At 55.6% G+C, this 26,979-nt stretch overlaps 1 protein-coding gene across 1 annotated transcript; it reads left to right on the top strand.

Annotated features, from left to right (window-relative positions):
* On the top strand, positions 1 to 26,979 carry OGDHL (oxoglutarate dehydrogenase L). Its single transcript, XM_028481373.2, has 24 exons — positions 1 to 39; positions 2,005 to 2,079; positions 3,295 to 3,499; positions 5,281 to 5,451; positions 9,199 to 9,301; positions 9,731 to 9,846; positions 9,993 to 10,147; positions 10,846 to 10,992; positions 12,731 to 12,821; positions 15,265 to 15,444; positions 15,589 to 15,717; positions 16,584 to 16,763; positions 17,039 to 17,191; positions 17,768 to 17,870; positions 18,408 to 18,536; positions 19,599 to 19,749; positions 20,807 to 20,934; positions 21,815 to 21,993; positions 23,414 to 23,485; positions 23,598 to 23,723; positions 23,829 to 23,901; positions 25,266 to 25,429; positions 25,613 to 25,767; positions 26,229 to 26,979. Exons 3-24 carry the CDS (start codon positions 3,296 to 3,298, stop codon positions 26,350 to 26,352), a joined length of 3,033 nt encoding a protein of 1,010 aa, XP_028337174.1. The 5' UTR covers positions 1 to 39; positions 2,005 to 2,079; position 3,295; the 3' UTR covers positions 26,353 to 26,979.

The following is a 26,979-nucleotide window of genomic DNA, read 5'->3' as shown; positions in this document are numbered from 1 at the left end:
TCCGACCCTGCGAGTGCAGTTCCTTGTGAAGTGTTTTGCGTAAGGGATCGAAGCTTTTAACGGTGGGGTTTCAGACATCAGCGTGGGTTCTCCAGCGCAAAGACTACAGACTGTCCACGCCTTTCGTGGCCTGGGGAGGGGCCTGCTGCTCTTCGCCTTCTCAAGGAGCCCTGGCTGCGGAGGGCAGCCCTGGGGATGGGGATGGTCTAGCGTTATGTGCTTGGTGGGACAGGCAGGCAGCTTCGAAGTCTCAGGACCTCGTAGTGGGGGCAGGGGGCAGGGCCTTTATAGAAGGTTTTAACCGCGGTTTCCGCTCACAGATGGGGAGACTGAGGCCCTGAGGGAGGCAAGACTGACCTGAGGTGGCAGCCAGCCTGGGAAGTGCTTCTCCTTCCCTCAGGGAAATGTGGGGGGATGGAGTGACCCTGAGGTCCCAGCAGGGTGCCATTATGTCCCTCCACCATGGGCCCTAATCCATCCCTGCTCCTGGAGCATATTGGAACAGGTCCCTTTTACCTTTGTGCTTTTCCCACCTCTGGCCTTTAGCTCAGGCCCTCCATCTCTGCCAAGGAAATAAGCACACCCCCTCGCTACCCTGCTTCCTACCTCGGAGTCTGCTTCCGTGGCCGCCTCTTGGGTTCAGTAAACTAGAGGTGGGGCTTATTCCTGAGAAAAGCCCACCCAGTTCCCAGAACGTGGGGCCATCGTAGCCCTGCAGGAGCGTGAGTCCAGGCTCTGCTGCCCAGCTTCAAGGTCTTGGGGTCTCTAAAGTGGGCGTATTGCAGAGCAGCCCAGATAGGGCCTTGCGTGTGGGAGGCTTAGTGGCCAGGGATGTCTGTTGTCGTTATGTTTCTGAGGGTGGCAGTGGGGATGGTACTGACTTTATCCCTAGAGAGGAGGCCACCAAGAGCTGCCCAGAGCAACCTGCCTGTTAATCCATGGGGTGCTGGGCTGGTCAGGGGATGAGCATGGTGCCAGACCCTAACTCTTCCCTTTCACCTGTGTGGGCAGGACCTGGCAGGGCAGGCTTGGGCTTTGGTTCCAGATACTGAGGTTGACTCTGTCCCCAGCCCTCTAGGGCTCCTGAGTCCTCAGGCCCTGGTGGGATTGGGGCAGGGGTGGCTGGCTGACTGTCCTTCTGTCAGGCCGGGTGAAGGCCACAGCAGTGTCCAGCGGCTGCCCAGATTATTCAGTGTTTGTGAAACACAGTGTTCCTGCACCGGGCCAGGCTGGACACAGCCAGGCTTGTCACTACCCCTGGAGCCATCCCATTCCCCTGCGGGGGTGGGTGCCAGCAGAGAGAGCAGCTCTGGCTGCAGCCGTTGGAAGGAGCATTGGCATTAAGAGAAATCTGTGTTTACATCATGACTCTGCAGTGAGGAGGGCACAGGCTCCAGAACCACAGAGCCCTACCACTCACCAGCTTAGCCTCTCTGTGCCTCAGTTTCCCTATTTGTAAAATGGGGCTAATCCAAGTGCCCACCTCTTGAGATTGTTGAGAGGGTTAGATGAGCACAGTGCCCGCCCCCGAATCAGTGCTGACTAACTGTGCTCTTATTTTTATTCCCTCAATGTTTGATCTTGGTGTCTGGTTTTCTTTGCCTTAGGATGGGGATGTTAGAGTTTCCCCATTGGGTTGTTTAGATACTTCTCACATTCCAGGCCAGTAGCTCCTGGGCCCTATGGCCATCTGGGCCGGGGCAGCAACCCTGTATTTGCCCAGGTCTCAGGGACCATCAGAGGGAGAGCAGGGTTTGGGACCCCGGCCCTCTGACCCCAGAACTCAGGCCTTGAGTCTCCACCCAACACCTGGAGAGGTGCCACTCCAGGAAGAGCCAGCCCCTAGCAGCCCTCAGTAGGGCCTGGTGTCACTGGCTGGCGGGACATGCAGCTGAGCATGTGGATAGGAAGCTTGGGGCACTTGAGGCTCAGGTTCCAGCCAAACCCACCTCCTTCCTCCCTGCAGTGCAGTGTCTTTTTGCTTTTTAATTTTCCTCTGTTCAGACTTGCTGCTCGTCGCCCCAAGGAGCCCACTCTGCCCCTTGCTCGAGAAGACCACCTCCCCGCCCTTTGCCTCATGTAAGTTTGGAGGGGACGAGGGAGCAGGTGGGCTAGGAGGGCTGCGCCAGGCCCTGCCTTGGGGCCTGACCCCTTGTAGAAGAGAAGGTCCAGCCAGCTGGTTCTGGTGACTTGTTTGAGCTGGGGCGGGGTGTGTGCCCTGTGAGCTGGGCACCTCTGGCCCCAGGAGCATTGACTCAGGGCCAGGCCCAGGCCCAGGCCCAGGCAGAAAGGCACACTTTCTGGGACTGAGTTATGCGGGGGGAAGCAGGCCCTCCTGCCTGCATGGCCCCTGGTGGGGTTGCCGTGGTGCTGCACCCTACTCACAGGCTGGGATTCTCTGGGCAGAAGGGTGTTAGCAAGTATTCAGGGGGAGCTGTCTGTGTCCAGGCAATGCTGGGGAAGAGGAGGGGGCTCTGCTTACAGTCGTGTTGGGGGGTGATGTAGAGGAACAGAGGTTCTAAGAGGAGCCTCTTATCCGAGAACCTCTGTCTTCTGAGGGGAGGAAGAAGCCCCCCTCCCACCTTCCCATATGTACACACAGACTCCTGAAAGCCTGTTGTTCGAGCATTTTCCCTGGGAAAGAGCAGGTGAGATTGCGGGGGTGAGATGAGCTCCAGGTTCTTTTTCCTCTCCATCATGAGTGGGCTTCCAGCCTGTATGTACCCCCTGAGCTGTTAGCTGTCCTGAGTGTAAGCTCTGGGCAGGGTATGGGAGCCAAAGAGGGCAGCTGCAGCTGGGAGCTTGGCTGGGCAAGGCGCCTGCCTCTGGTCTGCCCTCCACTGTCCCCCAGTGCCCTTCCCTTCTCTGAGCCTCAGTTGTCCCCGATGTGAAGTGGGGCCATTGAGGCCCGTGTCATTGGCCTTCTGGCCTGAGAGGACATGCTGGGCCTATACTGAAGTCAGGGGAAGTCACTGGTCCCTTTTGGTCACAATGACTAGAGACCCAGCAGTGCCATGGGCCTCGAGATAGTGCAGCTCAGCCAGACCCCTTGCTTCTGGCCTTTTCCTGACCGGGCATGGAGCACCCAGTCCCTGGAGGACTCCGCTGCCTGAGTTCTGGGGTGTTCAGGAGGTCTGGCTGACTGTCCCTCTCACCTCTGTCTCGTCACTGCCTAGCCCAGGGCCACCTGCCCAGTAGGCCCAGCAAATGCCATATGAGTGGATAAGTGGCTGCCAGAGCCTCCTTCCATCCCACTCCTGTGGTTTATGTCTCTCCCTCGTTGCCTGTGTCCAGAATGAGTCAGCTGAGGCTGCTGCCATCCCGGCTTGGGGCACAGGCCTCAAGGCTCCTGGCCACACATGGCACCCAAAGGTTCAGCTGGTACAGCAGGTCATCTGGGCCACCGGCCACCTTCCCAAGCAGCAAAGTTGGAGGCGGCTCCAGTTACATGGAGGAGATGTACTTCGCCTGGTTGGAAAACCCGCAGAGTGTCCACAAGGTTGGCACCCCAACCCTGCCCTCTGTGTAGGAGAGAAGGTCCTGGGGCTGGGCTGTGGCGAGGGGAGTGGGGAGGTCACACAGTGCCTGCTGTGTGACCCTGGGCAGGTTTCTTTGTCTCTCAGGTCCTCCATCTTTGTGAAAGAGCTTGGTCCTCATATTGGGTGAGGAAAGTCCATTGTTGTCCTGTTGCTGGACCAGCCAGTGGGTGGTGGTCTGGCTTGAGAAGCCCTGATAATGCCCTGCTCAGTCACACCTGGTCTGAGACCTGTCCCTGCCCCCTTTGTCATGCAGTGCCGTCTCCAGATGGCCTCTTGTTATATAGTTAGGAGCATGAGTGTTTACATATATAGTAAGCTGATAAAATAAGTACCCACTGATGGTAAAAAAAAAAAAAATCAAAATCAGATGCCAGGACAAAAGTGAAAAGCATAGCTGCTCTCTCTCCTTCACTCACATGCCTCAGAGGAAAGTAATATGTTCACATGATCCAAAAACAAAAAGTATTAAGTTCTACAGTGAAAAGCCTTCCTCCCATTCCATCCCGTATCTGCTCAGCTCATACCTGTCTGTTCCCCAGTCTATTCTTAATTTCTTCTGTATCCATTCAGATAAGCCTATTGCAAACGTAACTCTGGATTCTCCCCCTTTACACAAAAAGTAACATGTAACATCCACTGTTTTGCCCCAGGCTTTTTTCACTCAGCATACATCTCCAAGATTTTCCATGTCAGTACCTCAAGAGCCTCATTTTTCTTTTTCCCAGCTATATAGTATTCCACTGTTCGGATGGATGTTCTACATCCATCCCCAGGGACAGGCATCTGGCTCATTTCCAGTCTCTGGCTGTCATGACTGGTGCTGTACTGCATCATCTTGTACATTCATCATCCTGCACGTGTGCAGCTAACTGTGGGATAAATTCCCCAAAGTGGAATTGTTGGGTTAGAGGGCATCTGTGTACATAATTTTGATGGGTGTTGCCAAATTGCTTTCCACAGGGCTTGTACCACCTTATTCTCCCACCAGTACTGTATGAGAGGGAGTAGAGGAAAGCACTTTTGTATGTGTTCTGCTAGAATGTGGAGGTGCTGGTGCATGTGCCCATCTGCTTTTTGTTTCTGCACGAATAGTAGCAAAGCATACATCCTCTTCTGCTGTGTTCACTTTACAACGTATCTTGGCAATATTCCACATCCACAATAATAAATGCGTCTTTTTTAAAAAAAAAGACTACATAATTTTCCAGAATCTAAATTTACTATCATTTATTTAACCAGTTTCCTATTGATCACTGCTTAGATTGTTTTTACGTTGTCATTTTTATAAACTGTCCTGCAGGGAACATCCTTGTACATGTAGGCACACCTGTCCAAGTACATCTGTAGAATAAATTGCTGGCAGTGGAATTGCTGGTTCAAAAGATACATGCATTGGAAATGTTGAGGGCCTGCCTGCCCTTACCCTCCACAGAGCTGCCTCCAACCCACAGTGTGTGAGGGCATGTTTCGCCTATGGATAGAAGCCCGTTTCTTACCTAAAGCCCCTTGATCACAGCTTATAACCTCCCCCACCCACTACCAAGCTGGGTCCTGGAGAGATCCAGAATTTGGGTGGGGGCCCTGGGCTGATTGAGAAGGGTATTGTCGGCAGGGTCCTGGGAGGGCCCTGAGAGCTATGGTGATGAAGGAAGACTGATGTCCCCTAGGGCCCCAGCCTGGGCCACCCCCCACTACTCCCAGGTCCTAACCTGGCTGTTTTCTTGCTTCTGCCCCTGCCCAGTCCTGGGACAGCTTCTTCCGGAAAGCCAGTGAGGAAGCCTCTTATGGCCTGGCTCAGCCCCGGTCCCTTTCTGTTGTCCCTGAGAGCAGGCCAGCAGTGTTGAGCCGGACCAAGACCAGTAAGCTGGTGGAGGACCACCTGGCTGTGCAGTCTCTGATCCGGGCCTACCAGGTGAGCGGCTGGGAGGGTACAGGCTCCTGGGGTGTGGCCAGGTGTTGATGGCAAGAAGACTGGCTCAGCTCCAGCATCACTTCAGAGAGCTTGGTGGCTCTGGCCCCTCCTCCTGCTCTTTGTCACGTTACCATTCACATCACTTACCACCCCCTGTATTTTCTGTGTGAAGTGGTTTGTTTGTGGTCTTTCTCATGGAGTGTTATCTGTCGCCTACACCCCACTCTGCCCCAGAACCTGGAGAAGTACTTGGTGAGTGATCAGTTTCAGTGAGTGTTGAATGAAAGGTGAGTAGATTGCCCCTTGTTAATGTAGGTTTTCTCCTCTTGACTGAGCATTCCAAGAGGACAGGGGCTGATGTCCAGCAGGTGCTTAATTAGTGTTTGTGGAATGAATGAATAGTTCATTAAGCAGCTCTCCCCCATCAGCTGCTCTGTCCTGGAGACTTAGGCTCCCCTCTGCTGGGTTCCCAGGCTGGGCCCTTGCTATGTCAAAGAGTCCTGATGATGTTTCCTATTCTTGGTCTTGATGGAACAGGACTAATTGGAGGGCTGTTCTGGGTGTTCACTCCATAAAAATGTAATCATTTGGGATCTGTCTGGGAATCAGTGGCAGGAGGTATTTCATAAGAGAAACTTGTCTTGAAGACATGCAGAAGGAAGGGTAGGGGCATCCTGGGGTCCTTGGCAGAGACTCCATGAGAGGGTGCAGCAAGCCGCTGCAGGAACTCGGGGGAGAGGGAGGCCTTAGCAAATGGAAATGGCGCCTTGCCTCTGAATGATGCACTCTGTGTGGGATGGCACCTGGGCGGAAGAGGAAAGGCGCACAGGACTGGGCTCCCTCACTGGCCTCAGGACCCGTGGATCGTGGGCCACCTGCGAGTAAACAACAGTGATTGTAATTATGTTTTTCTTGGCTGGCTGAAAGAGGCAGAAAGTGATCTGACTGTTGACTTTGAAAAAGGACAATGAACATAAAACTCTGTGTGAAATACAGGGTAGCATTCAGAGTTCGGCCTGAGGGCCTTATCTTCTAAGTACAGTCCCAGCTCTGGAGCAGCTCTTTGTTCTTTCACTGGCCAAGACCAAAGCACTAGGGTCCTTCCAGCAGGATGGTCTCTGGATTCAGAAATGTTACTCCATACTAGCATGATAAAAATCTGCCTGGTAGTGAGCACCTACTGGGTGGGCTGTAGCCCCTCACAGGTCACTTGGGGGCTGAGCTCTGGTTTGACTCATCTGCACATAGTACTGAAAAAAAAACCCAGGGTGCTGCTTATGCATGTTTTCAAGCATATAATAGATGGAAGAATTATGTAGTGAACCCCCATCAATACAGGGCCAGTCTTGATTCATCTTACCCACCTCCGGCTCCACCCATAGGCCACTGATTATTTTGAAGCAAATCCCAGACTTTATATCATTTCATTCATTGAACGTTTCAGCATGTATTTCCAGAGGTAAAGCCTCCTTTAAAAATATTCAAATATACCATGATAGTATTATCACACCTAAAAATAGTAATAATCCTTAATGTCATCAAATACCCAGTTGGTATTCATGTTTGCCTATTTGTCCTAGGATTTCTTTTTACTGCTTGTTTGAATCAGGATCCAAATAAAGCCACAGGTTGTGATATGTTGACATGGCTTTTCAGTCTCTTGTACTCTACTCTGTGGGTTCCTCTCGATTTCTTTTTGTGTTTCTTGCTCTGTGTGTGTGTGTGTGTGTGTGTGTGTGTGTGTATCAGGATCCAAATAAAGCCACAGGTTGTGATATGTTGACATGGCTTTTCAGTCTCTTGTACTCTACTCTGTGGGTTCCTCTCGATTTCTTTTTGTGTTTCTTGCTCTGTGTGTGTGTGTGTGTGTGTGTGTGTGTGTGTATAAGAAACCAGGTTGTTTGTCCTATAGCGTTTTCTCGAGCCTGGATTTTGCTGATTGCATCCTCATGGTGTCACTTCATTGTCACTTTGTCCCATGTAATTTCTGTAAATTAGTAGTTAGATCTAGATGCTTGATCCAACATAGATTTGATTTTTTCTGTTGTTACAAAATCAGCTTCCTGGTGGTGATGGGCACTTCATCAGTTAGCAGCTAAGGATAATTATTTCCTGGACACATTAAGTCATTGGGAGTGGTAAAAGTGGTGATATTCTAATTCTTTCTTTCTTTGTTTATTACCTGAAATACTTCTATTGTGAGAACCTTCCCTTTGTCAGCTCTGTTTATCCTGAGGTACAAATTGTATAGGGAGGGCAGGATCAGTGCTTGATTTTTCCTTTTGTTGATGGATTTTCAAAATTATGACATGGTTTCCTAGCATCCTCCAAAGATGGCCAATAAAGGTTTTTCTTCTTTTTCATAGTATGATATGAATGCATGAATTTAAACATATTTAATGAGTTTCAGTCTGCTTTAGATATTATCCTTTTTGTTGCTCAAAATGTGTCCTTATTCCCAGCCCCAGTAGTGTTTGAGCACCCCTTTGCTATCTGGTAGGACAAGATGCTTTGAGCTCATCTCGCACATTTCTGTCAGTTCTCCAGGGAGTGAGGGAGTATTTACTGCTATTGGTTTGGTCATGACTTCTGGGTTCTTTTGATGGTTAGAGCCAGGAAATATGTATTTTTTTAAAGATACCATACTTTATGGGTTTATACTGATGCTTCTATATACATCAAATGTAGGACTTAGTGTTTGTCCTTGACCTCATCAGTCTTATGTCACCATCTCCTTTTAAAGATACCAAAACTAGAGGTTCTCAAAGACAGCGATACAATGACTTACTTGATTTTCCCACAATCCACACATGACAGTCTGAGAATACAATTCTAGTACTACCACTGCTGATTGGTACTATAAATGAATTTATGATCTTTTTATTCCTGCAGTTCTGTTTGTCTTTGGGGAATATTCTGTTAGTCAGTTGAAATAGTTCCTCTCTATGTAGTTATGCCACCAAAGGGATGCATTAATTCATTTGTTTTGTCTTACTTTCAATTTTTAAAACTTAATTTTGTTTTATAGTGATATAAAATATTTATAAGATTCCAAAGTCAAATCGTCAATGCAAGATATATTCTTAAAAGTCTAGCTTCTAGCCCTGCTGCTCTGCCCTATTTTGTCCTTTCCCCATAAGTAATAATTTTCCTTATTTTATAGTTTTCTTATTTTATTGTATATTCTTCTAATGCATATATTTATTTGTAGCCATGCAAATATATACAAATATATGCAAATGCATGTGTTTAGTTTTCTCTTCCCTTTCTTAGATAATGGGTAGTTTACCACACACACTTTTCTGTAATTTGCTTTTTTGCTTAATAATATTTCGTGGAGATGACCTCATAGTAGCAGTTAGGAATTTTCCTCATTCATTTTAGCAGCTCTGTAGTATCCCCTGTGTGGATTTCCCATATCCATTTGCCAGTCTCTTATTGATGGACATTTGGGAAGTTTTTAGAATTTTGCAATTACTAATAGTACCGTAGTAACTACTTTTGTGTATGCATTCTTTCCTGTTTTTGAAAGCTGCATGTTGTACTTTTAAACAGAGTTGAGCTCCTACCACCTTAGTGGCTATGGTGGGGTCTCCTAGGCAACTATGCAGTGGCTGGGTGCTGGAGATATGTGGAAACTTGAAATTTTGAAGGGGGGCTTGAGGGGCCAGGGCCCAGAATCTCAGTCTTGGTGAGGGTCTGTTCAGCTGTGTTCCAGCTCCGCCCCGACCTTTTCCCCTTCTCCAGATCCGTGGCCACCATGTGGCCCAACTGGACCCCCTGGGCATTCTGGATGCAGACCTGGACTCCTTTGTGCCCTCAGACTTAATCACCACCATTGATAAATTGGGTGAGTCGGTACCCTTTCCTGTTGCCATGGCGATGCCAGAACCAGCTGGTGCCTGTGCCCAGTGAGGGGCTCTGAGCCTACAGTGCCTCTGGGTCTTGGGTTTCAGCAAGCAGTCTGGGAAGCTTTCTTCTGACCCTTGCCCAGCTATGCATGGTGTCCCTGCAAGGGAGGTCTCCCCATCTTCCCTAGCTGGTGTGCCACGCTCAGCAAGCTTGAGACGCCTGTCCAGGCCCACTCTTATGGCGGCAAGCTAGGCTCTGACTCATGCCCTGTGCCCTGCAGACAGAGGGCCTTTGAGCTTTAGGCTAGACATGGCGGGAGGGTCCTGGGGGCACTGTTGGGACGTCTGGGGATGCAGCTGGGCCCCACCTGGGCCTGACCTCCCTCTCTCCTCTCTGCTGCCTGGGGTCTGCCACGTGTGCCTCCTAGCCTTCTACGACCTGCGGGAGGCTGACCTGGATAAGGAGTTCCAGCTGCCCACAACTACCTTTATTGGAGGCTCTGAAAACACCCTTTCTCTGCGGGAGATCATTCGGCGCCTGGAGGTGAGCACAGGCAGGTGTGTCGGGCACAGCTGATGAAGCTCTGTGGCGTGCGATAGAGGGAGGGAGGGCGCTGCCTTTTCTGTTCCAGATCCCAAGGCGGTCGGTCTTCTTCTTGGTTCCTCGTGGAGTGCTCCCCTTTCCCCCAGAACACATACTGCCAGCACATCGGTCTGGAGTTCATGTTCATCAATGATGTGGAGCAGTGTCAGTGGATCCGGCAGAAGTTCGAGACCCCTGGCGTGATGCAGTTCTCCAGCGAGGAGAAGCGGACCCTGCTGGCCCGGCTGGTGCGCTCTATGAGGTCAGGCTCCCAGCATCACCCCGGGCAGCCTGAGTGGCTGGGGGGCCTGCTCCAGGGCTGTATGAAACGTCCCAGGCCTTGGCTAAGAAACTAGGAGGGTGCCTGGTAAGGGAAGGCAGGGCTGGATGGTGCTCCAGGAGAACATGACATCGAACGAGGGTGGAAGTGGCAGAAAGATGTCCCTGTGTGGAGTGAGTAGCAGCGCCTTCCTGCCTGGCTCTGCCCCTGAACTTCTCTGAAGCTGGGTCTGCCCAGGGCTGCGGGGGCCTGGAGGAGCCCCTGGCCCAGGTGCTAGGAGTAAAGTGGCTCCCTGAGCAGTGACGTGTGGGCTGGAATTTGAGTTGAGCCGTGAGGCATCTTTGGGGCATGATGAGAGAGCCCCAGGGCATGTGTGTGCTGGAGGGCAGTGGTCTGGGAGCAGGGGAATGGCTAGTTGGAGCAGTGTGACTGGAAGGGGAAGAGAGGGTGGTAACAGAATAGATGGAACCAGAGGTCTGTTTAAGTTGGGAGGACCCTCAGCCTCCCCCCTGAACTATGCTCCTTGCTGGTAAGAGCATCATGGTGTCTGTGCCAGGTCCTGGACTGTGCAGAGAGAGGTGACTTTGCAGCTTCCTGTGTCCTGGCATCCTGCTCTGAGCCTTCATGAATAGCCCCCAGGAGCCCAGCCTCTCCAGCCTTCCGCATCTCTCCCCAAGCAGGTTTGAAGACTTCCTGGCCCGGAAGTGGTCCTCGGAGAAGCGGTTTGGCCTGGAGGGCTGTGAGGTCATGATTCCTGCCCTCAAGACCATCATCGACAAATCCAGCGAGATGGGGATCGAGAATGTCATCTTGGGGATGCCACACAGGTGGGCCCTTCTCCTCCCTGCCTCAGCCTTGTGCATTCTCCTCCAGGTCCAGCAAGCTGAGGTGGATAGGAGGCTTTGAAAATCAGAGCAGGGGTGTTGGTGGGACCTGGGGATAGAGGCAAAGTGGTCTAGAAACTTATCAGAGTCCCTGGGCCCTGGGCTGCTCATCACAGAAAGCACGTGGCCAAAGCCACATGGAACCAGGCTCTCTTAAACTCAGTTTCTCTCTCACCATGTTGCTGTTGTCCCCAGGAGTATTGAGGTTACAGAAGAGGGGTATATCTTGCTACTTGAGGTTCCTGTGGACAAGGAGATGCGGAGGGGCACATCCCAGGGAAGTGAGGGCAGAGCCTGGGCAGGTGGCCTCAGGTTCGCATCCCCTGGTGGGAGGTCTCTGGAGGTCAGCCGAGGGTCTCTTTCCCCGGCTGCGAGCTGGCCACACATTTCCCTGTGACTTTGATAAAGACTTGGAAGGCTGGTCTGGCCACTGGGCAGTTACCTCTGAGCTGGAGCCTGTGGGCTAATGAGGAATACGGCCAAGGTGGCCAGGGGTCCTGCTGAATGGGCTGGAAGAGGACGTGCTGAACAGTCTGGGGGGCAAAGCCCCTGCATTTCCTGTGCCTGTTTCCAGCTGCTCACAGGTGGGCCAGCCCCGGACTGCATCAGCACCAGGGGCATCAGGATGCAGTGTGAGGAGGGTCCCCACCCTGTGGCTGGCCTCCCGGGAGCCCGAGCTTTGCCACACAGGCTCCACGCTCTGGGGGTCCCAGAAATGCCTGGTGTCTGGTCAGAGGGTTGTGCAGAGCTGGCCCTGTGCTCTGAGGAGGCAGGGGCACACGTGGCTTCAGTGGAACTGTGGGAGAGGATGGTGCTGGGCCATCAGGCTGCTCTGGGACTGGGTGGTGGTGCTGGGCAGGCTCCTGGCCTGAGGAGGGCTCTGGAGCCAAGGGCTGCCCTCGGCCAGGCCTCCGTATTTGGGGAGGGGCCTTTGAGGCCGGAGGCTTTGCCCAGAGGGGCTGAGGGTTGTTCATACGGCTCCTGTGATCCCACAGCCCTGCCGCCGCAGAGCAGGAGAGGGGCCTGCTGGAAGAGAGCTGCCCTTCTGTCACTGGGCTGTGTGGGGCTGGAGGTCAGGGTGTGAGCAGGCCTGGGGCCGGCGTCCACTGGTAGTCTATGGGGAGCGGGTTCGGAGTCATGTCCTATGCCCCCATCAGGCTGGTGCCCACCCCTGAATAGATTGCCCCCGATGGGAAGTTCAGGCTGGACTGGAGGATCCCTGGGCCTGGCTGCTTTCCTCCTCCCACTCCTCAGTCCTCACTCAGCTCCTCTGGACAGGTCCTCTGGTGACTCCTGATCTCAGGGGCAGTCCAGTCCCCTCTTCTCTATCCTTATCACCTCCATATCACTGGGCTGGGGTGGGGAACCATGTGTGAGCAGCTGTGATTCGTTAACAGCTTGGGGTCCAGGTGCTGGGTTGGGCTCAGCTTTTGGTTGGGGAGAGGGGTGAGTAGACACCCTGCCATGAGGCTGGGTGGCTCCCTGCTCGCGAGGGCCTCCTGAGTCTGAATTGTAGGGGGGGATGCCTGCCTGCCCAGGGGGGCCGGCCAGCCTGACCTGCTCACAGGCCTTGTAGATTGAGGTGGGATGAGAGGGTGGGGCCTTCCAGCCCCCATGCTAATTCTGAAAGGTCCCAGGGGGGCAGGGAGCATGGTAAGAGCCTTGCCCCCTCTGGCTCCAGGGGCAGGCTGAATGTGCTGGCCAACGTCATCCGCAAGGACCTGGAGCAGATCTTCTGCCAGTTTGACCCCAAGCTGGAGGCGGCGGATGAGGTGGGTGCCAGGCCTAGGCCCCAGAGCCTCTGGAGAGCTGGGTATTTGGGAGGTGGACTGGAGAGGGCCTGGGCCAGGACCTTGCAGGCTCAGACAGACCTTGAGGTGGACGGACATGCAGAAGAGTGGGAGAGAGGCTGGGGGTGTCTGTGTGAGGCTCCTAAGGTGTTTTGGAGCCAAGTGCTATGATCTCCAACAGCTGGGAGGGCTAACCTCCCTCTTTCCAGCTAGGGGGACTGAGGCCCAGAGAGGTGTGAAGGGAAGTGCCTGAAGTTATTCAGTTCAGCTCATGTGGCCATACCTCTGTTCCCAGGGTCCTGTCTACCTGCCCTGAAGGGCTGCCTCACTCACTTGTTTGACCAGCATAGTGTTGGGAGGTCAGGACGGTTTCCTGTGCCCACCGATGAGCAGAGAGAACATTCTTCTGCCCTCACCCCCTTCCTGGCACGTATACGCATCGTGTATGCCTCACACCCCACGCCTCTGCCCATGCTGGGCCCTCAGCCAGATGGCCTTCCTCTCTTCTGCTCTCTGCCTCTTTCCCAGCCCTGCCCGTCTCCCCTTCTAGTGACTTTCCTGGTTCTCCAGGCAGCAATCCTGTCTCTCCCTCCTCTGTGCCTCCTTTCCCAGCAGATCCGTCTCTACTCTGGCCTTCTCCATCGCTTGCGCGCGTGTGCGTGCATGCGTGCGTGTGTGTGTCTGTTTTCCCTTCCAGGCTGGTAGCAGGGTGATGGCAGGGACCTCATTCCCGAAGCCCCAGCACTCAGCACAGGTGCATGGTTTGTTAAAATGAACCACATTAAATGACTGCTCCAAAATCATCCAGCGCATTAGGCCAGAGCAGGACTAGAATCCACATCTGCTGTCTCCCAATCCAGAATCTTCCCACCATCATGTTCATTTTGCTCAAGCACCTTCATCTCTCTGAACCTCAGTTTGCTCTTCTGTAAAATGGGGATAAAAGTTCCTACCCCCACAATGGTTGTGAGGAATCAGAGACGACATGTGAGTAAACTGTAAAACCTGGCCAAAGGACACTTTAAACAAATTTACTTTTTTTTAATAGAAAAAGAAATGTGAGCATCGTTTGAAGAAAAGATTACACAATGAGTGTTTCCCTTCTGAGACCCCTTTCCTGCTCCCCATAGGCTCTGCTGTGGTCAGTTTTTGTGTTAAAGTGTGTACTTCCAGAAATGTTCCATGCAGTGCAAGCACACGTATGTGTCCAGTACAGCTTTATTTATAAAAAGCCAGAGGAGCAGCTTGTGATGCCACTGGCCACATTGCTGTTTTCACTTAACGAGCTGTCACTGTTTCAGAGCTGCACACAGAGCTCCCCGAGCTTCAAGTGCCCCTCTGGTTTCTGCTGTCTCCCGTTGATGAGCATTAGGTGGTGGAATGAGTGTCTTTGTGCACACGTGTGCGTGCAGTTTTAGATGGTGTCCGAGAAATGTGGTGGCTGGAGCTGAGGAGGTAGGACTGAATTGCCCTCCAAAGAGCTTGCAGACAGCAGCAAGCCCACACGCTGTGTGCGAGGGTCCCAGGCCCCCGGCTTCCCTTACTCTGTCCAACCTTTCCATCTTTGCCAATGTGATACGTCCAAAAGTCACTGCATTTGAACGTATTTCTCTGTTTTGAATCTGAGCGTCTTTTCACATGTTTAAGTCATGGGTGCCTTTTTCTGTAAATTCCTTTTCTTGGCTTTTGCTCATTTTTCTATGGGATTTTTGGGCTTTATCTCACCAATTTGTAAAAGTGCCTTATGTATTGAAGGAGTTAGCCCTTTGCCTGCATTTGTCTGATAAATATTTTCCCAGCTTGATATTTTTTCCCCTAATACTGTGCATGGATCTTCTTCCCCCATGGCAAATATATTAGATTTTAGCTGTCTTATCCTTTATGGCTTCTGAGGTTTGTACATTGTTTAGAAAGACTTTGCCTACTCCAAGATCATAAAGTATGTCATGTTTTCCCCTGATACTATGGCTTTGTCTGTTGTGTGTACATTTTTGGTTACTTTGGTTTAAGGAGTTAGGTACGGGTCCTGCTCCAGTGTGTGCTCAGAGGCCTAGCCCGTGGTCTCAATGCCAATGAAGAGCCGCCCTTCATTTCTGTGCCTTCACTGCTGCTGGCTGGCCCCTTCTTACGAATGCCTTACCCCTCCCCCACTCTGCCATCATTAATGCGGAGAGGATGGTTGTTGATAATGTGGAGGGGCTCCGATAAGGGAGCCAAGGCCCTGGGAACCTGCCTACCTTTCTTAGGCCAGCCTGGAGGGCAAGAAGGGCATTGTGCTGGGTTTGGGGGAAGGATGCAGGTGTGAGTCAGGGAAAAAACAGCCTTCCAGGGAGCAGAATCCAGGGAATGTCCCAGCGCCACTGTAAGCTTGCGTGTCTGGGATGGGGTGCGGGGGAGGTTCATCACAGGCCACCTCAACTTTCAGGGCTCCGGAGATGTCAAATATCACCTCGGCATGTACCATGAGAGGATCAACCGAGTCACAAACAGGAACATCACTCTGTCGCTTGTGGCCAACCCCTCCCACCTGGAAGCTGTGGACCCCGTGGTGCAGGGGAAGACAAAGGCAGAGCAGTTCTACCGTGGGGATGCTCAGGGCAAGAAGGTGAGCTTGCCTGGGCCCTGAGGTCCTGGATTCTGAGGGATGAGCTCCGAGGGGGAGGCTCTGAATCTCTGAAGTCCAGGAGCAGGGCTGGGCTGCACGGGCTGGGGCATGGGGGCCCCTCCTGGCTTATATACTGCCCTGCAGGTCATGTCCATCCTGGTCCATGGGGACGCTGCCTTCGCTGGCCAGGGTGTGGTCTATGAGACCTTCCACCTGAGTGACCTGCCCTCTTACACCACCAACGGTACCGTGCACGTCGTCGTCAACAACCAGGTGAGGGCCTGGGCTGTGTGCTGGGCCCTGTCGGTGTCATCCATCCCTGAATCCAGGCAGCACTTTGAGGGGAGGAGTGAGGCATTTCTGGGTTTAACCCCCCTGCTCTGCTACTTACCAGAGTGTGACTTCAGGCAAGATGGCTGATCTCTCAGCCTCGGTTTCCTGGTCTGTGGAACTGGGAGGTGTATACATCTGTCTGTCTCTGTCCTGCCCTCCGCAGCCCCCTCCCCCCATATTATATATGTGAGAAAGCAGTAAGGACAGAGGAAGATGGGTATAACCAGCACCTAGCACCGAGGCTGGCCATGTAACTAGATGCTGCCTTGAGCTCCGTGTGACCCAGGCAGTCTTAGGACACACCTCTCACAGCCTTTGCTTTTAAAAAAGGTAGCTATGGTTAATAACAGCTCTTCTTCTGAGCCTGTAAAGCCCTGGGTTAACTACCTTATTCGCATATTAAGTTATTTAACCTTCACAGTATAACCCTGTGAGGTAGGAATTTAATGAGCCCTTTTAATCGATGAGAAAACAGGCTTTGGGAATTAAGTACCTGGCCCAAGGCTGTACAGTTAGTAACTGGTGAGACTGGGTTTTACCCCAACTTGCGTTCCCCACTCCCACTGTATAAAAATGATTGCAGGAGAAAGAGCAGGCACAATTCCCCTGGTGTTACTGCCGTCCCCGTGGGCCCCGCGGCTATGTCTGATTTCGAGGTCATCCACTGTTACCCCATCATGTCCCCTGCACCTCCTGAGCACACCCGATGGACCTCGAGGCAAAGGCGCCCCTCCCCTGGCCCCCTAGCCCTCTGGTCTCCCAGGCGGCTGCTGCTGTCCAGCTCTCAGTGCCTCCTGCTTCTGCAGATTGGCTTCACCACAGACCCCCGGATGGCCCGCTCCTCACCATACCCCACCGACGTGGCCCGTGTGGTCAACGCACCCATCTTCCATGTGAATGCAGATGACCCAGAGGCCGTGATATATGTGTGCAGTGTGGCGGCCGAGTGGAGGAACACCTTCAATAAAGACGTCGTGGTGGACCTGGTGGGTCTGGGGGACTGAGGTGGAGGTGCTTGGACTGTCCCTGCCGTGGCAAGTGCACCGGGTCTGCAACATCTTTGCTCGTCGGGGCTGAGCGGCAGGTTTAGAACCGCTGAGCACCATCTCTGCGGAGGCCTGGGGGTGGGGCATTTGGTGATGGGTCGTAGTGGGGGCTGGTGAGGCCTCACGGGATGTGGCCTGCCGGGTGTGCCCCAGTTGTGCAGTGACTGCGCCAGCCACACCGCCTGGGCGCGGGGACCCACCCTCTGTCCCTGCAGGTCTGTTACCGCCGGCGTGGCCACAATGAGATGGACGAGCCCATGTTCACGCAGCCACTCATGTACAAGCAGATCCACAGGCAGGTGCCTGTGCTGAAGAAGTATGCAGACAAGCTCATCGCCGAGGGCACAGTGACCCTACAGGAATTCGAGGTGGGCCCCGTCAGCGCGTCAGCGCCTGGGATCAGCCTTGCTGGAGCCGAGACCCTGAGGCGGTTGCTGATGTCATCAGCCCAGTGCTGGGCTGGCGATTTATAGAAGTAGCCAATATGATCCTTGTCCCCAGTAGCCCCCAGTTATCAAGGGGGACAGAGGACCAAAGACATTTACAGCCTGGTGGGATGCAGTGAACACTGCGATGCATGGAAGCCCATCCTCAGGCCAGAGTCCAAGAAGGCTTCCTTTAGGAGGTAGCCCTGAGCCGGGTTTGTCCCCGTAGTTATCTGTGGATGTGCTTGCCCTCCTGCCTTCAGGGAGCTCTCAGAGCAAGGACTGAGTCTTTCCTGTGTCCCCCCAAGTCCCTTGCTGAGTGGAATCACCTGAACTCTTTCCAGGATCCCCCTGCACTCTGGGACTTTTATCTCTGGCCTTAAGGTCCCTGTGGGCCAGTGGGCAGACAGTTCCTCTAGAACGTGGTGAGAGGGACCAGAGTTTATGAGTCTGGGTTGACTCAGCCTCTGGCTGCCCAGGGCATCGCTGCCTCAATCCAGGCCTTCACCCTGATTTCAGGAAGAAATCGCCAAATATGACCGGATCTGTGAGGAGGCGTTTGGCAGGTCCAAGGATAAAAAGATCCTGCATATAAAGCACTGGCTGGACTCCCCCTGGCCTGGTGAGTGAGCAGCGTGTGGCCGAGAGTGATTTGCCTGGGCCCTGGGCTCTGGCACTGGGACCAGGACTGGAGTGATCCTGAATGAGGGCAGTTGCTGCCCAGCCCAGAGGCTGTGGGCTTTGTCCCTGAGACCCCTGAGGCTGTGTGGGGCTGATTCCCGCAGGTGGGGTAGGCGGGAGTAGAGGGAGATAGTGTCGCCCTCAGGACACATGTGATGAGCTGCTTCCTGGAAAGGGCTGGGTCAGGGAGGGTGGACAGCAAAGTGGAGTGGGCCCTGGGGGAGGGGTGCTCAGCGGGCCTCTCTGGCGTGGAGCTAGATGGCTGTGACCCTGGGTCCAGGGAGGGGCCTCGCAGGCGCCGGAGGGGAGGATGTTAGGTGGGTGCTGTCAGCTGTCCCAGGTCCCCAGGATGGGCTCAGGGTTTGAGTGCCATTGGGGTTAAGGGAGAGGTGGGCCCCTGAGTCCTGGGGAGACAGCCTGGCCAGGGGAGCTGAGGCCCCACTGCCACCCACAAGTCACAGAGTCTCTGCCCTCTCAGGCTTCTTCACTGTGGACGGGGAGCCCAAGAGCATGACATGCCCAGCCACGGGTATTCCAGAGGACATGCTGACCCACATTGGTGAAGTGGCCAGCTCTGTGCCCCTGGAGGACTTTAAGATCCACACGGGTGAGGTTGCTGTGCAGGCTCCAGCATGGGCCACTGTCCCAGACATCGTGCCCCAAGGGAGATGGCATCAGGAGTCAGGGAGGCCTGGCTCTCATCTTGACTTGGTCTTGGGTAGATCAGCGGAGCTCTCAGTGCCTCCTTTGTGCCCCATGAGGTGCCTGTGTTAACAGCTCCTCTCAGGGTGAGCAGATGTGGATGCCCCGCTCCCAGCTGGGTGCTGGTGACCAGGCTTCTGTGGGACACCTTGTATTTTCCCAATGTCTTTGCCGGGGGCATCCCTGCATCAGGCAGAAGGAGAGCAGGGAAAGAAGGGCTTCCCATGGAGGGGGCGGTTGGGCCTAGAATGTTGGGCGGCAAGAGTGCTGGGCTGGGTGGATGACAGAGGGCGACCCTGGGCTAGTAGGTGGTCACTGGCTGCGCCTCTTGGCCACGATGGTGGCCATCGTGGCCTCTGCTCAGGCAGCCTGGAGGGCCCCCCCGATGGTAGTGGGGCCCCTCTGCACCCTCTGAGCAGCCTGTGGGCATTCCAAGAGGATTCCTCCACATGCGCGTGGAGGCCCAGGTGTCTTGGGGCACCGGCTCTGTGCAGTCACACGGGGTCTGTGTGGGTGTAGGGCTGATGGGAGCCCAGTCTGGGCCAGGTGCCTGGGCTCAGATCCAAACACCTTCATAGCTATGTGATCGTGAGTAGATGACTTCCTTCTTCTGAGCCTGTCTTCTCATCTAGGGGTGGGGGAAGTTGGTACCTGTCCCGTGGGCTTGTGAGAAATGTCCCTGAATCAGCGAATGCGGAGTATGCATGTGGCGGATGCTCGCCTAATGGTGCCTGCTCCTTCCTGCGGGGAGGGAGGCTGGTGGGGATGCGGGCTCAGGCCGGCCCGGTGTGTTGGCTGGAGTGGTGATGCTGGAGGAGGGGCCTCCTGTGTCTTGCCGGGGCCCTGCTCGGTGGGAGGGGTGTACACTGAGTATATACACACCCAGCCCAGGTCCCAGGGACTACGGCTGTCCCAGATGGGGTGGCCAAGCCCCTGTGGCCCTCAGGCTGGCCCTCCCCTCCCGCAGGCCTCTCTCGCATCCTGCGGGGCCGTGCGGACATGACCAGGAAGAGGACAGTGGACTGGGCGCTGGCAGAGTACATGGCCTTTGGCTCCCTGCTCAAGGAAGGCATCCATGTGCGGCTCAGTGGGCAGGACGTGGAGAGGGGCACATTCAGGTGAGGGTGGGGGGGCTCTGGGCCCTAGGCCCTGTGGGCATTAGCCTTGTGCCTCGGGGGAGCTGAGAGCTCAGCTGTGCTGGGGATCTCTCACAGTCAGCCCAGGGCCTCTGGAGTGGAGTGGCCCTTCCTTCTCTTCCTAGACCTTGTCTGGGAAGCCAAGGAGGTGGTCTCAGGTAACTCCATCAGCATGCTAGCCCCCACCCTTGGGCCAAGCTGTCTGATGGCTGCTAGGCCTCCTCTCTGTCCCCACGGGGCCAGCCTGCAGAGCTGACTGCTTGGCCCAAGCTGTTGGTTGATGTCAAGCCTTGTGGTTATCTATGGTCCTCAAGATCCTTTGTTTCTCTTCTGTGAACTACTGTCAAGCCAGCTCCCCGTCATCATCTTGCTGGTTCACAGTTGGGATTTGAGTCCAGATGAGGGACTTTACACTTGCCGGTTGTCGTCATTACATTTCCTCTGTTTGGGACCCCAGATGTTTGGGATCTCAACTCCGTCTCTGCCATGTTAGTGAGTCCTGGAGGTGTAGCTTCCAGTATTCGACAGGCCATCTTTCCCACGTCCCACTCCCTCATCACTGCTGGCCCTGCTCCAACCAGGGTACAGAGGGCCACTCCACTGCACCCTGAGTTGCATGTCAGTCCTCACAAGGCTTGGGGTTTGGCCAGGGGTGCCCCCCTTATGCACAGGAATTCCTGCCTCCTGTAAACCTGGACAGGGCAGGTGAGGTGGTAAAGGGGCTGGCAGGATGGGCAGGGAGATGGTGCCCCTGGGGTGTGGCCTCCTAGGGTCTCAGGCTCCACCCAGCATCTGGGAGGTCGGCAAGGCAGGTCTCATCGGATCCCTCCTTAGGTGAGAAGCTGAGCCTCTCGTGCCTGTGCTCCAAGGCCCCCAGGGCATGTGTGAGGGCACCAGTGGGAGGGGAGGCTGCCCGGAGGAGGGGCCAGATCGCTCTGGCTTTCCACGGCCTTCTTGGTGTCGCCATCCTGTGGCACTTCGCCTGGTGTCCTGCTCAGTCCGCCTGCCTCCCCTCCCTTCCTGGTGTGTGTCTCTGCAGTCACCGGCACCACGTTCTCCATGACCAGGAGGTTGACCGGAGGACGTGCGTCCCCATGAACCACCTCTGGCCTGACCAGGCCCCCTACACTGTGTGCAACAGCTCCCTCTCGGAGTACGGAGTTCTGGGTGGGTCAGAACTCTGCCTGCAGGTCGGGCGGGCCCTGAGATGCTTGGGGACCAGAGAGGGTCTTGCACCTCAGGGTGTCTGTTTTTGTTGTTTTGACCATGGTGCCCCCACCTGAGGCCACATGAGAGATGAGGTCCTGTCCCATCTGACCCCTCAGAGAGCCCAGATGGGGGGTGGGGGGCACTCTGGCCTGGGTGGGAGCTCTGGATACCAGAGCCTGTCCCCGGGCAACAGTGGGCCCAGACCGAAAACCCCATCGAGTCCACTGACTGCTGCTGCCACTGACCGGCCCTGAGCCTGGCCTGGCCACCTCCACGTTCCTGACCTCTGTCTTGCCCTCTGTGCCACCACACCCAGCAGCCCCGTCTCGAGGCCCCCTCCCTAGACTCGGGGCTCCCCAGACTGCCCCCCTGCACTCTCCCTTGGCTTGACCTTTAGCTGGCCTGCTTCCTCCCTCCCTGCTTCCTCCCAGAAGCGGGAACCCCCCCCCCCACCGAGACTGGCCACCGCTTCTGGGGAGCTGCCTCTGGGGCTGTTCCTGCCCGTTCCCCTCAGCAGCCCCGCCATATTTAGGGGTCCCCTTGGCAGATGGGCCCTGCTGCCTCCCCAGGGTGTCTTTGGAGTTGACTCCTGGCCTACATAAGGCTGAAGCTGGCTGTACGTGAGGTCAGGGCTGAGAGTGGCATCTCTGGGCGTGTTGTCGGCGGCCAGGAAGGGAGATCCTGGCCTTTGGGCGCCAAGGAGTCCCCGGGCGCTTCTGTCCTGTTGGGAGGGACGGGTGGGGCAGGCAGCACATGGGAGGAAGGGCTGGGTCTGGCCGGAGCCACCACCACTTGGGGACCGTGTGTGACAGTCTCTGCCTCGGCGTCTCCCGTTTAGGCTTCGAGCTGGGCTATGCCATGGCCAGCCCCAACGCCCTGGTCCTCTGGGAGGCGCAGTTTGGTGACTTCCACAACACGGCCCAGTGCATCATCGACCAGTTCATCAGCACGGGCCAGGCCAAGTGGGTTCGGCACAATGGCGTCGTGCTGCTGCTGCCCCATGGCATGGAGGGCATGGTGAGGGCCGTGGGGGCGGGCCCTGGCCGGCCTGGGAGAGGGCGGCTAGACCCTTGGCCACTTGCAGAGTTGAGGGGGGGTATGTGCCTCCCAGTCCCCCGGAACCGCATGGGTCTGCAGGGTGGGGCCTGCGTGGGTCTGTGCACCGCTGCTGAAGTTGGTGATGCTGCTGTTCTAGCAGTAGACGGAACAGACATGCCTGAGTGCCTGCTTTGTGCCGGGCTCCGTTTAAAACCTTCTCTGCATGTTAACTCCTCCAGTCCTTACAACAACTTAAGGAGGTGGGACCTGTTCCCACTTTCCAGATGAGGAAACTGGGGCACAGAGAGGTGGAGTAGCTTGCCTAAGGTCACACAGCTAGTAGCTGGAATTTGATCCTATGTTGTCCGGGGAACCACATGTGGGGGAGAAGGAGGATGTGCAGGCCCTCGGGGAAGCGAGGAGCAGAGCATCAGGAGATGCCACCCTGGTGGGTGTGTAGCCTGACCAGGTGGAGCGTGGGCAGGGCTGTGCTGGCTGCAGTGGACGGCCCCGAGGACCCACTCAGCTTGGACTGGTCATGTGGTCAGGGATTGATCAGTACTGCTCAGAGTCAGGTCTCCCTGTGCCGTGCACTTTACACGCCACGTATAATCCCGTGGCATCCTCACAGCTGGACCAGGCAGTCGGTTCTGTTCCCGTTTCACATGCGAGGAGAGGCCTGTGACTGCCCACGGTCTCCCAGCTGTAAAGGTGGCTGGCATCTCACTGGGTGGAGCTTGAGTCAGGCTGGTTGCAGAGGGTTGGGCTGGCCTGGCTGGTGCCTGTGGCCATGGGTCCTTGGGGCATCCGCACTAAGGGAGGAGCAGTTCACCCCTGTCCCACGGAGAGCCAGCTTGGAGGACGGTGCGGGGGTTCTTGCTGCTCTTATGGAGCAGAGCAGCCACGTGGGCAAGGGTAGGAGTAGGAGTCAGACCTGGGTTTGAATCTGTCCCTTTCTGGCTGAGTGACCTTGAGGTTGTTTCTTAATCTGTGTGCCCCTCGCCTTCTTCATCTCCATCACAGGACTGCTTTCGCAAGACGAGAGAATAATCTGTGTGGGGTCCGTAGAGCTATGTCTGGCACACCACGGGCACATAGTAAACAGTCACTGCTCTAGGTCAGGACGTTCTAGAGAGAGAGCGTCTTGGCCTTTTTGCTTTTCTCTTCTGCCCCACATGTTCACACATGGTAGCTCTGGCCAGACCCTCATCTGAGGGTACCTCCCTACTCTTGTCCCACATTCCTGGTGCTTTCCTGTGGTTGAGACGTCAGAGTGAGGGCATCTCCTCCAAGAAGCCCTTTAGACTCTCCCCCAAGCCCAGGGTCCCCGTCCTGTGTGACAGATCCCCAATCCCCCCCAAACTCTGGCCAGCCTGGGCCATCTGGCATTTGCTTCCAGGGCCCAGAGCACTCCTCAGCCAGGCCCGAGAGGTTCCTGCAGATGAGCAATGATGACTCGGACGCCTACCCCGTGAGTGTTGCCCGCCCTCCCCCAGGACAGGACTGCACGCGGCTGTGCCCAGCAAGGCCAGGGTGTGGATGCCACAGGCAGGCCACCTCCCAGCCGCACGCTGCCCCTCCAGGCGTTCACCCAGGACTTCGAGGTGAGGCAGCTCTACGACTGCAACTGGATAGTGGTCAACTGCTCCACGCCGGCCAGCTACTTCCACGTGCTGCGCCGCCAGATCCTGCTGCCCTTCCGCAAGCCGGTGAGCCACCCGCCCTGGCCGTCACCCTGACCGTACAGGGGCCAAGTGCAGGGCACCCTGGCCAAGCAGGGGCGGCTAGCAGCCGGGCACGTGTTTCCCTTCCAGCTGATCATCTTCACACCCAAATCTCTGCTGAGGCACCCAGAGGCCAAGTCCAGCTTTGACCAAATGGTTTCTGGTATGTGCCTGGGCGTGTGGGGGAGGCGGCTGATGCGGGGCCTGGTGGCCCATGTGTGGCCTCTGCTCCCGGGACTCTTCCGTTCTTGCCTCTGTCTGTGGCTCTGTTGGCCGTGCAGCAGCTTCTGGCACGATCCCCGCCAGCAGCTGGGTTGGGAGGTTGGTGCAGCAGCCAGATGGCTGAACCCACTTTGGGTCACTTACGCAGAGCACCAGGGCCAGAGGAGTGCAGTGGGGCCCCGCAGCCTCCCAGCAGGGCCAGCCTGGCTGCGCCGGAAGAGCTTAGAGGCAGGAGGCCTGGTAGAGGTCTGCTAGTTCGTGGGACACTGGGTATCAGTTCACTCATCCGTTGTTTTCTCTCGCGAGCCAGACAGACATTTCTGGCCCTGGGGAGCCAGCGCCCCCTCCAAGAGCTCTCAGCCTCATTTAGCTGGGAGTCGGAGGTCAGATAAAGCACCCGAAGGACCAGGTTTTGGAATTGAGACATGACCCAGTGGAGGATCAGGGAGGAGTAGGTATGGGGCCTTGAGGCTTGGCAGAGCAGAGCTGTCTGGGAAAACGGTCCTGGGTTGTAGGCGGAGGGGCAGGGGCTGGCCAGGAGGACCTCAGTGGCGTGGACAGGTGCTTGTTCTTCACGTGTGTGTGTGGGCATCCCCTCAGATGTGGCGGGTGGCTGAGCCAGCAGTGCAGAGCTCTGGCATTGGGCTGGACCACCTGGCCTGAGTGCCTAGTACTGGTGGGCCCTGGCAGCCAGTGACCCTCTCTGCCTCAGTGTCCTCATCTGGGTTGCAGGGACCCTACAGTACCTTCCTCAGAGGTTTTTGTAGTATTTTTAGTCTGGCGCCTGGCACATGGCATGAGCTCAGGAAGGAAAAATGGATGGGACTTGGGGATGGAGGCTGGGCTCTGGGGCTGAGAGAGGGAGGACCGTGCAAGGTTCGCCTTCCAGCTTGGTGACGGGGTGGATTGAGTGTGCCTGGGAGGTAGGCATGGCTGGATGGGGAGCAGGTTTGGGACAGTGATGCTGTCAGATGGGGATGTGACCTCACCTCTGTCCCCTTCAGGGGCTCTCCCCATCGTCCCCAACGGCCCCCCGCCCCATCACCTTACTGTTGATACTCCCAAGGCTCTGCCCTTGGCTCCAGCCGCTGTTTCCACCCCTGTCCCTATGACGTCTCAGAGTGTCCTCTGTCCCCTGCTCCATTGTTTGGCTCAAGAGGTTCCTATTGCAGCCACAGGTCTAAATCTGGGGCTTGTCTTAGTGGCCAGGGAGGGCCTGGAGGTTCCAGGGATGTGGACCTGATTGCCAAGCTGCTGTGGCCCCTCTGGGAGCAGACGCCCCTGCCATGCCCTGTTGGTCCCCAGGGACCAGCTTCCAGCGGGTGATTCCTGAGGATGGGGCTGCGGCGCAGGCTCCCGGGCAGGTGCGGCGGCTCATCTTCTGCACGGGAAAGGTGTACTATGACCTGGTGAAGGAGCGGAGCGGCCAGGGCCTGGACGAGCATGTGGCCATCACACGCCTGGAGCAGGTGCGCCCGAGCCCCTCAACTGCTCAGAGTGACGAGCAAGGTCATATCGCCAGCCCCCTGGCTCTGGGCAGCGTGCCAGGGCTGGGGCCAGTGAGGGAAGCGGTGGCTGCTCTCCTGGGGGCCTGGCCGTGCTCATGCGCCCCTTCCCCTAGCTATTCCCTTCTTTCTCCCTGTCTGTCCCAGATCTCTCCATTCCCCTTCGACCTGATCAAGCGAGAGGCAGAGAAGTACCCAGGCGCAGAGCTGGTGTGGTGCCAGGAGGAGCACAAGAACATGGGCTACTACGACTACATCAGCCCGCGCTTCATGACCATCCTGGGCCGAGTGCGGCCCATATGGTACAAGGCTGGGTGCAAGGGGTTGCCCGCCATTTACCCCTCACGTCTGCCAGGCCCGAGGCTCTGGGGGCTTGAGGCCCCATCCTGGCTCTGCCCACCCCATTTGCTGTGTGACCCAGCACTGGCCACTGCCCTTCTCTGGGCTGCATTGGAAACTGAGGAGTTGGGCCCCATAGTCCCTGCTGGCTCTGTGACTGTCAGTGACAGATCAGCTTCCCCATCAGGGATCTTCTTTAATACGGCCTTATGGAGGGGAAACCTTTGTGTTTGTTCTGCAGCCAGAACTGAACTAGAGAACCTCCTGCGTGTCTCCAATCTCCTACCTTTGATCTTAGGCCAGTGTCTTGGCCCCTTGGAACCTCAGGCTCTTCGTTTCTGCAGCTGGATTAGACCCGGTGCAGTCCTGGGGTAGCAGCAGGGCCAGGCTCAGCCCTCCGCTTAGCTTGACTCTCCTCCCCCAGGTATGTTGGCCGAGACCCAGCAGCTGCACCAGCCACAGGAAACAGGAACACTCACCTGGTGTCTCTGAAGAAGTTTCTGGATACTGCCTTCAATCTCCAGGCCTTTGAGGGCAAGACATTTTAGAGCCTGCCTGGGTCTTGCTGTGGGGTTGTTGAGGACACCGGGGACATTAGGGGCTGGCTGGCTCTTCTGCCCAGGAGAGGGACTGTCAGGGGCCCCAAGATAAAACACACCCATGCAGTGATTGAGGCCAAAGGGTAGGTACCCCTGACTTCGGTATTATGCCACCTTGGGCCTTTGTGTTTATTTCAGAATCTCTTAGGGCTGAGAAAGCCAGAGGGGTCTGATAGATGGGCTGTAGTTGTAGAGTGTTTCCCCAGCTGCCCTGGTCTCTCTGGAGTGTTTGTGTGGCTTCTCCGTCTGTGTCGTTCATGTCTCTGCAGACAGCCAGCCACACAGGAGCCCGTGTCTCTGGTCTCTTTCTCCCAGCCTGGTAGATTTGACTGCTGCTCACCCTGTCCTTGTTCGTCTGTGAATTCAAGAACTGTTCTCTTTTGTGCTCTTAGAAATAGAGATTTTAGCAATAACAGCCAGGTGAAGCAAAACCATGCCAGGTGATTTATATGTGCTCTGTTTTATGGGGCGTGTCATAATAAAATATGTCAGCTTCTGTGTGAAATACAGCCAAGGCTCACATGTACCAAAGTAGAAAACCAAATAACAGAGAAATTAGAAAATGCTTAAGGGAGA

This window comes from Physeter macrocephalus, chromosome 20 (genome assembly GCF_002837175.3).
Source record: "Physeter macrocephalus isolate SW-GA chromosome 20, ASM283717v5, whole genome shotgun sequence".
Lineage (NCBI taxonomy): Eukaryota > Metazoa > Chordata > Mammalia > Artiodactyla > Physeteridae > Physeter > Physeter macrocephalus.
The sequence above is the reverse complement of the archived record's forward strand: the minus strand, read 5'-3'. Positions and strand labels throughout refer to the sequence as shown.